Below are 18,317 nucleotides of genomic sequence, written 5' to 3' on the forward strand. Positions count from 1 at the left end.
TTTTTTTTTTGCGGTATGCGGGCCTCTCACTGTTGTGGCCTCTCCCGTTGCGGAGCACAGGCTCCGGATGCGCAGGCTCAGCGGCCATGGCTCATGGGTCTAGCCGCTCCAAGGTATGTGGGATCTTCCTGGACTGGGACACGAACCTGTGTCCCCTGCATCGGCAGGCGGACTCTCAACCACTGTGCCACCAGGGAAGCCCTAAAAGGAGTCTTTTTAAAGCAACTGAATAAACAACTTAGATCCCAAACTCCTTCTTGTAGTTATTACCTAATGATATTATATAGCATATTATACAGTGTTATGTTATAATAATATTAGTGGTAAGAGGGGGTACCCTACTGCTCTTATTAATATTTGAGCATGTCATCATTTTTGTTTAAAGGTCAGCACTGTTTATTGAGCACTTACTATATACTAGAAATCTGTGCTGCCTGGTGCTCACGCTATTGCTATCATGTGAATTGAGCATCCTTACTCTATTTTACAGAGGAGGAAGATCAGCTTTAGGGCTGTTAAGGAACTCCCCAGGGTCATGGAGCCAGGGAGGGGTGAAACCCAAACTTGAAGTCATCTCTCTTCAGTCCCTAATGCTCGATTCCTCTCCTACTTTTATTCATTAGTTTCATATTCATTCATTTGATATGCCTTTCCATCCAAATGTTACCTGTAAGAGAGACTTTTCCTAAAATATCACCCCATCACTCCCCAAATACTCTCAAATTTCTTACCCTGCTTTATTTTTTCCCCAAATACTTATCTCCACCTAGAATGATATGTTTATTCATTCATCTGTATTATCCAGCTCCCCTACTTGAACTAATCTATTCATGCAACAAACAGAGCACCTACTATGTTCCAGGGACTGTTCTAAGTTCTAGGAACATGGCAGTGAGCAAATCAGACCAAAATCCCCAGATCTTACATTGTAGTGAGCAGGGGCACATGAAGTATGTTAATAGACATGCCAAATATTTAATATGACATAAGTGTCAAGGGGAAAACAAAGCAGAGAAGGGGAAGAGGAAATGTAGAGGTTGGGGGGTATGTAGGATGTGCTCTATGAAGCTCTTAGCCGTCTCATCTCTTCTTATCTCTCTGCATGGTCTCCTGGTGGTAGGGCAGTGGTTGAGAGCGTGGGCTCTGGAGCCAGACTGCCTAGGTCCAGGCTCCTCCACTTGCGAGCTGATTAGCGTTGTGCAACTTGCTTGATCTGTCTGAGTTTATTTTCCATATTTGTAAAAGGATGATAAAAATAGGGCCCTCCTGGTAGGGTTATGAGTTAATACATGTAAAGTACTTAGAATGGTGGGTGGCATTAAGTACATACTCAAAAAATGGTAACAACTATTATTGTCCCTAGTATTAGGAATGAGGTCTCTGCAGAGCTGGCACTCAGTATTTATTGAATGCATACATGCATTATTTTAATAGATATAGATAGTCTTTAACCACTGTTACCAAGGCTTTGGTCTCCTTCTCATTCTTCCCTAACCAAGCTTTTAGGCCTGCAACATCCCAGAAAGGTCCTAGGTAGTATTGGTTCACCTTCCTTGTTTTCCAACATAGTCATGGTCATGGTAGCAACTACCATTTATTAGCACTAACTGTACTCTGAGCCCTTTACATGCATATTATATTTAATCCTTGAACCACCCTGATAGTAGGTATTTCTAATATCTCCATTTTACGGATGAGGAAACTGAGGCTCATGCAGCCAGTAGGAGGTAGTGAAGCTGGGCATATCCAAAACTTCTGCTTGATTATGGAATTACTCTCCTTCTCTGGACTTAAGTTTCCTTATCTGTAGAATGAAGGACCCTCCCATCATTTTCCATATTTCTGAGGTCCCTCGAGCCCACTAAACTGACACCGTGTTGCACCACAGCTGCAGATTACAGCCCAAGAATCTACAGACCAATCCTGGCCTGATGCCGAAAGTTCCTAAGTTACCTGTTCTTTCTTTGTGAGCTCTTAGTATTGAGTTACCCCAAAGTAAGTTTGGCACAAGACTTAGCTCCTCTTCTAGCCATTGGGCATCCACGTTAGGCCACACATTGCAGCATATTTCTTCTTTGTGATCAGCGTCTACCTTTCTCTTCCCTGCTTTTGTTCACCAGCAGCTCCCCTTTGCCTTCTGGGTGAATTCCCAGCTCTTTGTCTGGCCTCTAAGGCTCCTGGTGGTCTGTGATGGATCATTCTCCAGCCTCCTCTCTCACTGTGCCTTGCACCCAAGGCCACAGCCATGGCAGCCACTGAGTGTCTCCAGCACACAGTTGTTTCACTGCACACCTGGAATGCCCTCTTCCTTCTCTTATGTCATCTGCTCCAGGGAGTCATCCTCACCCCCACTCTGTCCCTCTTCCAGGTCCCATAACCCCCTCGCTTCCCTCCAGCAAGACATTATTATCCCAACCATCTGCCCACAGGCGGTCTTTCCTCCAGGCCTGGTCTACGTGTTCAGTGTGTTGCCCCAATATTAAGGCACAGTGCTGGGCACAGAATGAGCTCCCAGGGTGCTGAGTAGGGTGGGTGATAGAGGAGACTATAAGTCTGAGGTCTGCTTTTCAGGAGCTTATCCACTAGCTCTGGAGACAGTAACTATCTCCATAGCAAAACTAGGAAGTACTGAAGCAGGGGGAGCACAGTGTGGAAGGGATGCAGCTTGTGCTGTTGGAAATGAGTGGGGTTTTTAAAAGCAGAGAAAATGCTTACTACTAACATAGCCAACATTCAGGTATACCTATGGAGCAGGGCTTGCTTTTAATACACTGTATATTTAATCCTTACAACAATCCTGTCAGGTTGAATCTCTTGTTTTCTCCATTTACAGATGAGGAAACTGAAGCTCAGAAATCTGAAATGACTTTCAGGGTTACACAGCTAGTAAGTGGTAGAGGATTTGAACCCAGAGTCTACACCATAAACTACTACACAAATATCTCTCAAAAACGAAGGGCATTGCAGGCAGGGAACATGGCATGAAGGTCAGCAGCTTGTGCTTGTGTGAAATGCTAAGAATGTAGTAAATGCTTATGAAATGTGATTGAGCAGAACTTAGTGGACCTGGCGGGAATGAAGGGGTTGGTACATACTGGGTAACAATGGTTGACCAGTGTTCTCTCGTATTCTTCCCTAGTTCTCTCAACTCATTAAGATCTTCCATTCCTGGGTCCTGAGAAGTTCCCGCTTGTGGAGCAAACGTTTTTCCCCAACCATAAGCCAATGGTGAGTGCCCTTTTTTACTCTGCTTATTTTTGTGATATGGCATAAACATAGTTGTCCATGTACTTAGTCCATTTGAATGGAGGAGATGGGCTCAGGGGCTGCTCCCTGACCACCTAGGCTCTAAGGAAGAGCTGTGACATCCTATAGGAATACCTGGCTTTCCTAGGAGAAGGGTCAGGTCTCCAGGTAAAATTTCAGGCAGTAGAGCAAATGACAAAGATGGACAGCATTCCTTGGGACATTGGGAATTTTCAGCAAATCAGGGGACAACTTGAGCTGGCATATTGGAACCAAAGGTTGATAATAAAGGTGAAAGATGTTTCAAAGGTTGGATGTTACCTTGAACCCTTGAGCCCTGTGCAGGACCTGGTTTCAACTCTTATTTTAATAAAAGCAGTAATATTCTGTTTGCATTGATCGTCAAAGGGCAGTTTCCTTGTGCATCCTCTTCGCATTCCAACTTTTGAATATGCTCAAGGTTGTCTCTGGGAAGTGGTTGGAGCTTCCCAGAGAATTCAGAGTATGTGGGATAGCCTACCATTTGGAATATGTGGGATAGCCTACCATTTGGAATATGTGGGATAGCCTGCCATTTGGATGGTGGGAAAGGTGAACATCTTTTGGGATGAGGTGGAGAGTTCTTCATCCTGCGGCCGGAAGAAGTTGGATCAAGAGTTCTGGGCAGCTGGAAATAGCCCGTGACATGCCTGCTTTCATGGTTGGTGGTCTTGTTAAACTGGTCAAAGGAATGCAGGGCCGTGGCCCCATGCATGCCTTGCAAGGAATGTGAGTCTTGGGGAACAAGAGAGTTAATAGGGTATTCAGTAATCTCAGCTGAGGATGATGCTGTGCTTGTAGAATCCCAAACTTAGGCTGCTGAGCTTGACAATCCTGTTTGGAGACACTGATAGGTGTCTCGAGGTAGGGGACAGTCTAACCAGGCAGAAATATTTCTCATTGATTATCTTTCCGTTATATCTGATGCAGTGAGAGGAGTCATAGAATCCAGGATGTGCTGGTTGGAATAAGAAGGGCATGTGCAACCCAGCATATTCCAACTAAATGAGCACACCGTGGAGAAAATTCAGGGTTTATCCTCAAACCAGCCTGAGTTTGAATCCCAGTTCTGCCTACTTACTAGGTCTTGGGTCTCTGTGAGCCTCAGCTTCCTCAGCCAAAAACCATGGATGACAGTGGAACTACCTCATTGGGTTGTTGAGATTTAATGTGATCATGTGTATAGGGTGCTGTGCTTGGCATATGATAGGTGCTCAAATTAGAGTAGCTTTAAAATAGGGGCAAAGCCATACCCTGGAACACTGTCAACAATGGGATGAAAGTTGGGTGAGGGGTCTGCAGCCAGCCCAGCCCATTGAGGGTGACAGGCCCAGCTGTAAGTTCTGGGAGGCGTTGGCTGGCTGTAGTGAGTTCCTGGCATTCCCAACTAGGCCAAGCCCTACTCGGAATTTCAGGCAGGCATTTGGCATCAAGGACTGCTGTTTGAGCCTCCCCCTCCCACTTCCACCAGGCTGAGATTCTTAGGAAGATTCTTCCCACCAGGGAAGGCCAAGTCAGGGCCGCAGTCTGGGAATACCTGTACCACTAATAGGCAATTTGATATTGATCCAGATTCCATAGAACTAGGGAGAACCCTGGCCATAGAATCAGGGAGCAAGGTCAGGGCTGGATTAGCAGCCAGGAGGAAAGCTAGGATGCTGCTCCTGAAAATGCACCTGACTGGGGCAGGGGGGGTCCATGCTGTAGAAGTGAGTGGAGGGAGGGGAGTGGGCACAGACCAGGAGCCAAAGCAGGCAGGACCTGGCTTCCAAGGCCCTCTGTGATCCCTATAACCTACAATGGCAGTCAGGACACAAGGAGACAAGAGACTCTATCAGGTGTGTGATAGAAATAAAACCACTTTACTGTTTAGAATAAAGGGCACACTATAAAAAGTGAACATTATGCAACATTACAAGACAATATACATTCACGGCATATAAAATTCATAAATAACATGGAGGAAAACTGTAAACAGTGCTACAAAATTTAGCAACAAATACATTCCTTCCAGACAGGGTTTTCTCTGGTTGGTTTCTCTCCATCACTTCTGGGTCTCAGGACAGCAGACCGGCTAAGGAGGAAGGTGGGGGTCATGGGAGAATTTACGAAGCCCCTCCCCTTGGAGCATGAGCCCTCCTCGTGTCTCCCAAGAGCCAATTTGGAAGCTGTTGATATTTGTCTCCCCAACACTCCCCCATTTTGTTTTGCTTTTGCTGTCAGAATTTAAGTGTTTTTCTTGTGTAAAACTATTTTAGTGATATTTTTACTTTGGCAGCCAGGAGCCAAACACTTGGGTGTCATTTTTGGTTAATCCATATTGTTGATCATTGAGCATATGATGAAGGGCAGAGGCAGGGGAGGGTATTGTCTCCTGGGGACCACAGTTCCTATGAGACAGCTGTTCCAATAAGTCATTTGTTTTTTTAATTGCTCAAGAACCATGGTATGAAAAATGGTGCTCATGGGCTGTAGCTTGATTGCCATGATGTAGGGTCTGGGGCTGGGTAAGGCTAAAGCACAGGAGTCTCCCAGTATTATCTACCCTGGCCAGATGGAGCACTGGCCTGAAAGGTGAGAGCCTGGGTGTGGTGCTTCTGGATAGGGAGACAGAAGAGATGGCCAGAGGAGGCCAAGAGAGCTTGAATCACAGGTCCCACAGCCCTGGATTTTAGGAGAAATCGTGGCTTCCCAATGGGGTGGACAAACGGACTAGAGGGAGAAGGGAATGGGAATGACCAGCAGACTGCCCAGGGCCAGGTGCCTCAGAGCAAGGATGTGAATGTACTTGCTATTTTTTCTCCCCTCCCTCCTAGTCCAGAAAGCCACTAGGATGCCGATAGGGAGGAGTCTGGAGGAGTCTCTAGTGCTAGTTCCTTCTAGTTTCCCCAATTCGCCAGTCTAGCTGCCTGCGCAGTAGAAGTATTTACCCTCCGTTCCACTGTAGAATTTGATTCAGGAAAATGGCGGCGTGTGGGTTTTGTTTTTTTTTCTTTTTCCTCTTAAACACAATGTACACATATTACAGCCTACACATGACATAAGATTTAGCAAAATAAAACGTTCACGATATGAATGAAATACAGAAGTGTCTCAGCTACATAAATGACTTTAAATTATACAGTAAGTGAACAGGTGAAATAAACAAAGCTATAGCTTATAGAAAGCTCAAAAACCGCCCTCTGACATCACTCTGCAAAGGACCCTTCTTTGCTCAGGACCTGCTGTTTTCCTTGCCAGGGCCTGGCAGATGGGACTGTGGTTCCACCAACTTTTCAGAGGGAGACTTCAGGTGACTCATGCTCAGGCCTCACCTCAAGCCCCTCCTTGTGTGAGTGGAGATGACCCCACCAGGGACCAAGAATAGCCAGATGCCTCATGGAGGTCACACTAATGCCCAATTGTGGGAGGGCACTTGTGCAGGTTGGGTTAGGGGTTCCACCTTATAGGACTTTGAGGTCCAAATAAAGAAAATCTTAAAACACCAAGTCTGGGGCTCACCCCATAAAACCACTGGCCTGCTGACCTCAGCTTCTCCTGCTCACGTTGCCCCATTGAGAGAGCAAAGCACCGCCCCCCCCGCCTGCCCCCCCACCCCCATTTCCTGTATGCCAGATGTCACAACCACAAGGTGAAAGGTAGGTAATGAAATCAATCCCAAGGAAACCGGATGCCTGTACTGCCTTCCTGCACTGGGGTCCTGCCAAACACCTTGCCTGGCATTTGCATTTGTGTGCGAGACATTACAATGTATTGTCTGCTTCTTTTTTTTTTTCTCCTGTTTCAGTTGGCAGCTCTGTTTCCTAAAGTGGAATGAACTGAAGATACAAATACTAATACAGGATAAATACCCATAATCTGAAAAAAGAGACAGAGCAATCATGTTAAATGTAACAATCCTACCATCCCCAATTCTGTAAAATATACATTATCACCTACTCTTGGCATCTCACTTTCAACACTAAAACTTAAAATAATTTTATTTAATCAGAGAACTTATATTATAGTTTTACTTCAAAAAACACAACAAAAACCCTACAGCTGATTGCAGAGTAAGGCTTTCCCAATGACCACCAATTTTAACTTTATGAGCTGAGGACCTCAGGAGGTGGCATTCACCCACCAGTAAGCTGGAGGAAGAGGAACAAGTTGTCCCCAAACCCAGGAAAGGTGGCCATCTAGCCAAGGCAGGGCACTGCAGCTTTCCTTCCTGTGCCCAGGCCCCTGACCCACATTCACTCTCATCTCCCATCTGAGCCAAGCCAGTAAGGCAGTTAAACGAAGGCCCCAAACATGAAGCAGGAGAAAAAGGAGAGGGGCAGAAGTCAGATGACCCCAATTAGAGGGATGCTGAGGGGTGCTCAGAATTTCAAATTTTAATTAAATGAAAAAAAAAAAGGTCAACTTGGAATGTCATGATTTTCTTTAAACAAGCAACAACAACAAAATAGAAGAGATTAAACTATTGGTGTATTTAACAGCATTGAACAGAATTCTGTGTCCTGTAAAAAATTAGCTTATGTCCCATGTGGGTATATGCAAATGTGTATGCAAACACATCCCCCTAGGTGAGATAAATGCTACTTTGGAAATAGTATTCTCTACCCATATCTACTGGTCCTATATCTGTGGATAGTGTACTGTGTTTGTATCTCTCCAATTTACATAAAGGCAAGCTCCTGGCCAAATCTACTAAAGAGTTTTCCAGGAGGAAATCTTGTGGGAGGCGGGGAGAGGAAAGACATTCATCTCAGTCTTTCACCTGAGCTTTTGTCCAAGGCAGGCAAATTGCCTCCTGACCTCAGGCAGATGTTTAAGTCTTCACCAACTAAGAAAGTTCTGTTATTCTGGCCTGGCTGCTTGCTCCAGACTCAGAAACATCTGGTCAACCCAAGCATCGTTGGGCTGGGGAATTGTGTGTGTGCTGCATCATCCAGACCCTCTTGCAGTTTCTTCCTCCCCTCCCTCACTCTCACGTGCAGACACAGACAGACATAGTCTGGTGGGGACATGCAGTAGCATCTCCTTGGTGTATAAGATCTTCTGCGTACCTTGAGTCTATCTGCTTGCTGCCCTTGACTGATTTGAAACAGTTGGCTTTTCAGCAGCTTCCTTGTCTGTGTCCTTTATGTACTGGGGAAGGGGGAAGAGAAGGGCAAAGGGAGGAGGGTCTGGGAGATGGTGAGATGGAGAAGAAGAAAGAGGGGTAGGTATTACAATACCCAAATTGGGTAGTTTTTCAATTTTTGTTTTCCTAAAAAAATATAGATTATATCATCACAAAGAAGAATATACATTCCTCATTCTTTCCGGCATGGCACCAAAAATTTCCAGGTGGAAATGGGTGATGTCAAAACCAAAAAGAAAGGGAAGGGTGGGCCAGGAGGATGGTTCCAAATAAACTCCATATGACAGCATAGATTTTCCTTTAAGTGTTCGAAGTGCTAAATTTGCAAGAAAACAGGCACTAATTTCATTGTCATCATCTGGGAAGAGTTAGTGTCCAAGGGAAGCTCAGTGGGAAGGGAGGGAAGTGAGGTGGGGCAGGGTCTGGCACTCAGGGGTCTGTGGCATTGATGATGCTTTTGTCCGGGGGGGCCCATCCTCGGTACCAGCTGCAGTAGCCACCCTTCTGCCGGATGCAGGCATAGTGTTTGGACTGGTAGCCAGGGTAGCCAAAATTGGAGAGCATGTCGGTCCAGAGACACTCGTTCTTGGAGGTCACAAAGCAAGGCAGGTAGTAGCAGGATTTGATCTGCAGTGAGATAACAACCAAAGGTTGGTGGAGCCTGCTGTGGTGGACCTAGGCCTGATGCTTGCCTGAGACTGGATTCAGAACTTGGGACCACTGCAGGTGGAGCCCAGCCACATCACTCCCTTAGTGAAAATAATATAAATAACACTCACCAATACTTATTGAGCACCTACTGTGTACCAGACATTCTGCTAAGTGCTTCTATATTATTCTCTTTAATTCTCATAACAGATTTATCTCCCTTTTACAAAGAATAGAGCCTCAGAGAGGTTAAGTAACTTGCCCCAGGTCACACAGCCAGAAAGTGGTAGAATTAGACATTTGGGAGTGCTTTCCCTCTCAAATGGTAACAGGCAAAGGCGGGAGCTCTCAGCTGTCGTTAGGGAATTGAGAAATTAGAAAGATTAAAGCATACACTGTAGAGTCCAGCTGCCCTAGGCTAGAAATCAGACTTAGTGAGCTGTGTGACTTAGGGCTAGCTACTTAAGCTCTCTAGGCCTCTGTTTCCTCCTCTGCAAAATGGGGACAATTAAAACTGTACTAGTCATAATCACTATTGTCCCATTTTGCAGAGTTGTTGTGAGAATTAACTGAGAGAATGGCCTAACTGCCTCCCTCAGCAGCAAGGCTGTGTGCCCTGACCCTGTGCTTGCGTCAAGGAGTTGGGCCAGGTTGAAGAGTGACCCTCTGCAGCAAATGGTATCAGCAGTCCTGCGCCAGCTTGCCCACCTGGGGCGGGGGCCACCAGTGAGTCAGCTGCCTAGGTGAACCCACTTGGGGCTGCTGGGCAGGACCTGCCAACGTAAGGATCCTGTACCTGCCACAACCTTGAGCCATGGGAGGGGTCAAGGATGCTGAAGAGTCCTCATGCCCCGGCAGCTGCCAAGTGGGCAGCACATATTACAGCAGAAAGGCATTCTTTCCTCGCCTTCCTCACTGCTCAGCCTGGTGCAACATTCCTCACCACTCCTTCTCGGACCTGCCCCTCTACTCAGGCCTGACATGCACACCCTTCCCAGCCTCACGGCCCAGTGCCCAGTACTGTAGGAGCTGATGTTTCTGGGGCTGCGAGCCAGCACCTCCCCTGCCTGCTCTCCCTGGGGATTACCTTGCAATTACAACCCAGATGATAGCGATAGTTCAACCCCTTGCGCTGGGAAAGGGTGAGCTGGTCCCACCTCTCCACGAAGTTACACAGTCCTGTGTACATCTTGCCATCATAGACACGGCCTAGAGGAGGAGAGGGACAACAAGTGGGGGTTATTTTGTCCAGAACCCAGCCAGAAGAGGAAGAATTCATACCTACTGAGTAACCCCCTTAGGCCAGGAACTGTGCTACGTACTCTTCAGTCCCATGGTTTTATTTCATCCTCCCCAACACCTTTTAGGATGAGTTGTATTCCCATTTTCCAAATGCAGAAAATTAAGTTCAGAGAGGTTAAGCGATTTGCAGAAGGTCCCAAACCCAGTAAGCACTGGAGCTGGGGCCAGAGACCAACTATTCTCTTCCCATGTCAATGGCTTTTTGATCTTGCTTTTGTTTTTTCCTTTCTACGTTGACTGCCTAAAGGTGGATAAGTTTCAAAGACAGACCTAATAGGTTGTCCTAAGATGTGGAGAGCAATAGGTACTAGCAATTTCTTTTTATTTACAGTAAAGCTGAGAAATTGCAAAACCAGGCAAAACTAGGTTTCCTCCCCAGAGTCAGTGGTGGAGCGGAGACTAAAATCCAGCCTCACTGTAGGAACTTCAAGCTCCCACCACTGGTCAAGCAAGATGGACTCAACACTAGATATTCCTTATAAGTCAGTGGGCTCATCGCCAACGTCCTGAGAACACTGCTGGGTCTACCATTCCTTCTCCATCCTCTAAAGTGAAGGAACAGTGGACCTTGGCCAAACCCTGGCCTAGATGCTGGATTTGGCCGTTACCTGTCAGCAGGTACTGGTACTTGTTGACCTCTAGCTTAAGGCCACAGAGACTTTCGGAAGCTTCTGTGTGGATGTACTGCACGTGGGGCATCTTGGTGAAGCCTCGGTACATCTGTGGGCAGAAGGAATATCGTGAGAGGGGGACCAGGGCTCAGAACACATGCTGTCATTTGGGCTGTGGGATCGGATTCCCCTAATAGGCCACCGTGTAGCCGGTCACTGACCTACCTACCCCAGGGTCTTCACTTCAGAGACGAGGCCACCTGCTCCTCACTTGTCTGAGCCATGGGTTGTGCCTTCCCTGAGAAACCTTCCCATCCATCCAGTCACACCTCCCATTCCATTTTACAGATGAGGAGCCTGAGGCCTAGGCAGATTAAGTGGCTTGTCTAAGGCCACACGGTTGGCGAATAGCAGAGGTAGGCATCCAAGCAGGGGAATCTGCTCTTAACCATTATCCTATGCTGTCTCCCAATGCAGCCTCACAAGTTCATGGCTAAGGGCCTCTGATGCAGGCAGATGCCATTTATAGCTATTGTGCCTCCTCTGTCAGCATGTGCTCAGAGCCACTGGTGTGAATGTAACAAAGGCTGAACCCACTTGTTTATTCCAGGTCAAGTCGATGAGCATTATGCGGGCCCGGATCTGTTGAGACAACTGCTAACCATGTGAGCTGGTGGAGGTGGGAGGGGGCACCGAGGTGTTGCCCAATCCCATTATCCCCCAGTTCTCAGAGTACACAGGCCCTGGTTGGCTGGTGGTCTCTAGGCTTATCCCAAGGGTTTCCAATAAGACAACGTCTCTATTTTAGTTCCTGGCATGCATAAGTAATTTACTAATGGTAATAAAAAGCCAGACATCACCTCATTGGTGTCTCATCTAAGTGCCTCCCATTCAGTCTAATGGGCTGTTTTTCTTTCTCCCCATCTTCTTTTAAGTGGCGACTGGCTGGCGGGGGTAGGTGGTCCATGAAGCCCTCTGCCATCACAAAGGGTCTCTTGGACCGACAGGGTTTGGGAGCCTCTGCCTTTTTAAGGGGAGTGCTGTTCTAATTGTGTGCAACCATCGGTGCAGGTGCTTTTAATTTACCTGGCCTCCCTTCTTAACCCTCTTTTCCCGGGAGGCTCTCCAGATGAACGAGGAAATGCAGCCAAGAGCAGCGAGAAGTGCTGTCCTCTCAGTTTTGAGCTGTGCTCTCGGGGAGCACGGGCGTGTCACATCCTACCCCCCACTTCCTCAGTGATGGATGGTGCCTCTCTGGATTTAACAGGAGCCATGCTTAAGCATGCTGCTGTGTGCATGCCATCAAGTGTGGCCTCGGGAGAACGTCCCCTGCACTCACTCCCAGGCCCAACAACTTCTCACTTTGGTGTGGATGACCCTTGACTTTTTGGCAAGTGTTCCAACTCAGTACTCTCTCTAGGTCTTTCAGGCCAGCCTGTTGGAGCCTCAGTTTATTCCATGTTGGTCTGTCCCCTGTACCTCTTTTCTGCTTTATGGGTAAGAATCAAGCCCCTGCCCAGTAAGAACTCAACTTGTTGAAATCAGCTTGGCATCTCTGCTATTTTTGAACTGAAGAACCCTTTATTTTAACATGGTTTCTAGCACTTGCATGTGGAGCCAAAATCTTAACACAGTATAAATGACTGAGTCTGACAAATACAGAGCTGCCTTTCAGGGTCAATTCTGAAAATAACAATATGGTAAATGTATGGTAAAGGCAGGTTTTACTCATTTTGTTGTCTTTTCTTTATGATAATCCAGCTTGATCTAAATATTGATCCTACAGTATTATTAGGTTTGTAGTCATAGAGACCGAGAATTGGTTTGACAAACTTAGGAGGGTTATAACAGGTTTATAATGTCCTGAAATCAGAGAATCTGAGAATCTCAGAATTGGAAAGGGTGTTAATCTAATCCAGCCGATGCAGTGGAAGATTAATGGTAAACTCGGGTTCTGTGGACAAACAGCCAGAGTCTGCATCTTGTCTCTGCCACTTATTTGCCTCTTGGAAAGTTATGTACCATCTTTGGGCCTCACTTTCTTCATCTGTAAATTGGGGCAAAGCAATTACTTCATATAGTGTTTTTGAGAATTAAATGCCTTAGAATAGCACTTGGCATACCTTTAGTAAAAATTAGTTTAAAGCCAGTTATACTAAAGTTCGTAATAAGCAGAGGGTAGGATTTGGTCCTCTTCTTCCTACATGTCTTGCCCAGCCTCATCACTTAAGTGCAAGTAGTTAAAGCAGGTTTCAGACGTAGACAGGTTGCTCTTTTTCCCCCCAGCTTTACTGAGGTATGACTGACAGATAAAAAGTCTATCAGTGTAAGGGGAGGTTTTGATATATGTATACATTGTGATTACCACAATGAAGCTAGTTAACACATCCATCACCTCATATAGTTACCTTTTTATGTGTGAGAACACAACATCTACTCTCTTAACAACTTTCTAGTATGTAGTACAGTGTTGGTAACCATAGTCCCCATGCTGTCCACTAGCTCCCCAGAACTTACGCATCCTGCAGTACTGAAAATTTGTACCCTTTCACCAACACCTCCGCATTTCCCCCACCTCCTAGACCCTGGTAACCACCATTCTGCTCTCTGCTTCTAAGAATTCGACTTTTTTAGATTTCACAAATATGTGAGATCATGCATTATTTTTCTTTCTGTGTCTGGCTTATACTTAGCATAATGTCCTCCAGGTTCATCTTTGTTGTCATAAATGACAGGATTTCATTTTTTAAGGCTGAATAATATTCCATTGTAATATTTAATTGCAATATTGTATATACACCACATTGGACTCTATAAGCCTCTGGGCTTGGCTTCGCTTTGTGATAGTATCTACATGAAGTTCTAAGAAGTTAACTTCCCTTGGGGTGAAGGGACAAATAACGTGGGAAAGAAATTTCTGAGTTTGGGGAGTTTTCCCTATTTCTTATGGAATGTCTGGTCTTTATACTTGCAGCATGAACTGTCACCACTATGTCAGATATTTCTGGCATGCCTACAGCACTGTGCTGGATACTGCTTTATATCATAAACTCATTTAAACTCACAACTGATTCTTATAAGCAGCCGAGTTTCAGAGACATTAGATAACCTGACTGAGGTACCAAGTGCATGGATTTTTCTCTCACAGAATGGGCTGTCTAGCTGGGGTGGCAGAGCACATGAGAACAGAGTCGCAGGCATTTGGAGGAGGAGAACAGTTCCCCATGGGCTGGGGCGGTCAGAGAGGCTTCCAGCTGGAGCTTCAAAGGCGAGACCCTGCTATTAATCATTTGATTAGACAAAGCCTTGAAGGAAGGAAGTCACTGGGGGCCAAGCATTCCGATTGTCCAGCAGATCTGTCCTGCCCAGAGTCAGGACATGCACAGCACATGACCAGCGGGCCTCCCCATGGGCCTTTCCCAAGACCAGCTGGGACATAATGTCCCCCACGTGCTGTCCCCTGCAGCCAGCCTGAGAGCATGTCTCCATGGCATAAACTATAGCTACAGGCAAAGCAGATGCTTTCTCATGGTCCTGATAAGAGATAAGATCCCCAAAGATTAGAACATCCAATTCTGGAAACTTCCACCTTTGTACCACAGCCCAGCACCTCAGCCCCAGTGAATCTCCATGTTTGGGTTTGCAATAAGCTCCCTCAACATTCTAACACCCTTCCCCTGCCCCCAAACACACCTGTGGGTCACTGCACACTCAAGAGATGCCTGAGAGGAGGACCAGAGGCCCTGGAATTAGCATATGGGAGAGGGTCTGCCTGCCTTTCATCTGGTGAGAAGTTTTGGGGGGAGGGGGTGGGAACTCTGAGAGGGAAGAGAGGTCAGACAGAGCAGCTCAAATTCTCACGTTTTCCCCGTTCCTTTAGTCCTGCTCTAAGGGAGTCCTTGCTTTCCCCAGCTGACTCTCTGGGGTAGACTCTAATCCGCTAGAACAAAGCGCCCAGGGACCAGTGCCAAAACTCCTGCAGGCTCCCCTCTCTGGCCTCTTCCCCTTCCCTCCTACAAAGATATTTTTCCATACACCCTTTGCAAGTCAAGAGCTACACTGCTAGATGACAAATCCACAAACCCAAGTTAACCTCCTTTTGTTCCCTAGGGGAACTAGATACAAATGGGGTGGGGGGAGCCCCCAAAGTGGGTGGGAATGACGAATCAGCCTGCTGCTCCACTGCTCTGTAATCTCCCTGTAGGCAAAAACGCTAATTTCGCTCTAGTTTACTACTTTCTGACTATACAATCTTGATGGTTGTTTAGCCTTTCCAAATATCACCTGTAAAATAAAGGATAATGTGTATCTATTTCACAGAGTTGTTGTGAGAATTGTTCCCCCATCATTATAACAATTATCTTTGGGGCTTCCCTGGTGGTGCAGTGGTTGAGAGTCCGCCTGCTGATGCAGGGGACACCGGTTCGTGCCCCAGTCCGGGAGGATCCCACATGCCGCGGAGCGGCTGGGCCCGTGAGCCATGGCTGCTGAGCCTGTGCGTCCGGAGCCTGTGCTCCACAGCAGGAGAGGCCACAATAGTGAGAGGCCCGTGTACCGCAAAAAAAAAAAAAAAATTATCTTTGCATCCTCAGCTCAAAAAATCACAGTGCAAAGCACAGAAGCACTGAGAGCGTGGGGAGGAGGGAGAGAAGAAAGGACATGAGGGAGGGAGGGAGGGTGACTGAATGGCCTACTCCTGCTCCTGTCTCGCACCTTCTTGGATTAGCAGACTGGTACCTGGAGACCAGCAGAATCCAGGGGCCTGTCTGGATAGAAGGGCAATGACCAGTTCTATATGTTATCTAATATTGGGCTGGTAGCAGGGCAGAGTTAATAAAACGTACTAGATAGTGGTTGATGATCAAAGAAAGATGGCAGGGAGATTTTGGGAGTCACTGTAAAGAGCACACAGGATTGGGAAGGAACCCTGACACCTCAGCTTGGGAACCAGATCTAGCTTTAATTAAATGTGTGATTCTGGACAACTCATTTCCCTTTGAGCCTCTGTCACAAGTAAATCAAGGGATTTTATTTTCTAATGTCCAGCACTCTGATCCATGGACCTGGGTGAAAGATGGTGAATGGACAACAAAAGACCAGCATCTTGGGAGTGGGTGTGTGTCCTCTGAAGTGGATGGTTGAGCAAATGTTATTTGGCCTCTAAACACTGCTCAGAGGCTGTTCCCAGTGAGGGGGAATGGGACATTCTGCCCACAGCAAGGGCCTCTAGTCACCCTGGTATCCAGGCCTTGAAGGAAGGAGAGAAGCTAGGCAAACTTAGGAAACACTGCTCCCAGCCTCTTCCCCTCCCAGCTCTCTGCTGACCATAGTGCATCTCACAATGTGAAGGATTATTCCAGAGCAGGCAGGGAATGCATCTCCTGAACCTCTGCTTTTGTCTAATCTGCTTTTGCATTTGCTTGCCAGCTGCCAGGGGTTGCACAGTGGGTTTTTTGGGTTGTTATTGCTCTTGTTGGTCCCCTCTCCACCCACTCTTCCCTCCCCATGGCCATCTGAAGACATAAGCTGGTCCCATGACCAAGCTTGGGCAGCCAAGGGCAGCTGGCCAGGGCTGACTCTGGACATTACATAACCAGAATGCTGTGGATGTTTCCAAAATTGAATCCAAAGCAACAGGTTCCACAAACTCGGTACATCTAACCTCAGGCCTCAGGATGCAGGAATTATGAGGCCTGGAGGTCTGCCTCTGAGATGGTTGGTTACAACCCAGGGGCTGTGTCACTCCCCCTCTCAATTCTACCCATAAATTGTCTCCTCGGGAGTTTCAGGCCAGTGCGTCTCACACTCATCCCCTCATTAGATGGACAAGCATTTTCCAAGTCCCTGTTGCCTGCTGGTCCCACCCTAATTGCTGGGAACGCAAATGTGAGCACTGAGTACAAGGGGTAGCAGTCCCCTGGGACCTGGGCACACCCCATCTCAGACTCCTGATTAGTCCTGCACATGCGTCTTCTCTCCCACCTGACTATAGTTCCTAAACATAGGAACCGCATCTTCCTTGTGGCCTCCACAGCCCCTGGCAAAGAGTGCTGCATGTAGGGAGGTGCTTACAAAGGTGGAGCGATGGACCAGCTGCCAAGCTGTTCAGGGTTGAGCCCCAGTCCTCTGTGCTGAGGCACCCAAACCAGCTCCTGCTTAGAAGTAACACAGCCCGTGTCCCAGGGCACTTAGAATCCTGAAATGCCTGCCAGGAGGGCTCTTAGGGGTATCCAGCCCAGCCTCACACTGTTGACATATGGCAAAACTGAGCCCAGGAAAAGGGACAATTCTAAGGCAAGTGAGCCAAGTGAAGGAATGGAGCTGAGACTAGGAGGCAGGCTCCCTAGGTTTTGAATCTGATGTGCTTTTTCTTAGGGCATATACTTCCTGAATGTGCTTCATAATGTTAACATCCTCACAAATATGCTCAGTTATATGAACGTGCTTTGTAAACGATGCTAACTACTGGGATGCAAGAAGACAATTAAAGCCGGGAAAATAGGGAGAGAGGGTGAAGTTCCTACTTTGGCTTGAGGTTCCTGTGATCAGCACAAGTTTAATGTAAAGTTTTGAGAGGTTAAACCTAAGTTGTAACCTCAGTGACTGCATAAAACCAGTAGGCATTGTTGAATCCTAAAACGTCAGACCTCGGAAGAGCCTGTAGAGACGATCTAGTCAACATCCCTCCCCCCATTTTACAGATGGGAAGACTGAGGTCCAGAGAGGGGCAGTGACTTGGCCAGTGTCTCATAGTTACTAGGTAACAGGGCTTTCTGCTGTCTGGTTCCAGAGCGCAGCTTCTTAACAGCTGCCTCTGAGGGACTCCACTGGCCCTGGCTCTGGGATGAAGCAGCCAGCACCAGCACCACCACCTGTCCCTTTCTGCTGCCTCATCTATGCCCTCTCCAGCCAGGTGGAGGGGCTAGGGCTGGGGCTCAGACACTGAGCAAACCCTAAGTCCAACCCCACTTGCCTCCATTGGCCAAGACTGACAAAAAAACCCCAAACCCTCCTGAATCCTGGGATCAGGCTGCTGTCACTCACCTTCATCTGCTTGATGGTGTAGACCAGTGTGCCAAAGGGCCCCTCCTTCACCAGCTTCTTCCCCACCACCTTGGCCCGGATCACTGTAGAAGAAGGCAAGACAGAGACAGGGAAGTTAGGGAGGCGTGAACCACTTTAGGGACCACATCTCAGGGTGGGCATCCAGCTCCCAGTATGTCTGGAATTGTTTTCTTTGTAATTCTGAAGCAACTAGAATTGTGTTTATAAGAGCAAGCATTCAGGTAAGAGACACTGGGATGGGGGTGGGCAGGGAGGAGTGGAAGAGGAAGAGAAGACAC

At 47.2% G+C, this 18,317-nt stretch overlaps 2 protein-coding genes across 5 annotated transcripts in view; one reads left to right on the forward strand and one right to left on the reverse strand.

Moving 5' to 3' along the window:
* Positions 1 to 18,317, forward strand: part of SYN3 (synapsin III) — a 465,532-nt gene that overhangs the window by 165,111 nt on the left and 282,104 nt on the right. The window contains 2 exon segments of the mRNA XM_032646265.1: positions 3,140 to 3,164; positions 3,167 to 3,228. Of these exon segments, the coding sequence (XP_032502156.1) occupies positions 3,140 to 3,164; positions 3,167 to 3,228 (87 nt within the window).
* TIMP3 (TIMP metallopeptidase inhibitor 3) overlaps positions 5,120 to 18,317 on the reverse strand; it is a 57,419-nt gene continuing 44,221 nt past the window's right edge. For 2 of the 4 annotated variants that reach the window (XM_032646270.1, XM_032646271.1), the window contains 4 exons: positions 18,019 to 18,101; positions 10,972 to 11,083; positions 10,149 to 10,270; positions 5,120 to 9,040 (listed from right to left, as the gene is read on the reverse strand). In XM_032646270.1, the coding sequence (XP_032502161.1) occupies positions 8,843 to 9,040; positions 10,149 to 10,270; positions 10,972 to 11,083; positions 18,019 to 18,101 (515 nt within the window). In that variant the 3' untranslated portion in view covers positions 5,120 to 8,842. The remainder of the gene's footprint in view (positions 9,041 to 10,148; positions 10,271 to 10,971; positions 11,084 to 18,018; positions 18,102 to 18,317) is intronic. The other 2 variants (XM_032646274.1, XM_032646272.1) reach the window with 2 other exon arrangements.

Source organism: Phocoena sinus, chromosome 10 (assembly GCF_008692025.1).
Source record: "Phocoena sinus isolate mPhoSin1 chromosome 10, mPhoSin1.pri, whole genome shotgun sequence".
Lineage (NCBI taxonomy): Eukaryota > Metazoa > Chordata > Mammalia > Artiodactyla > Phocoenidae > Phocoena > Phocoena sinus.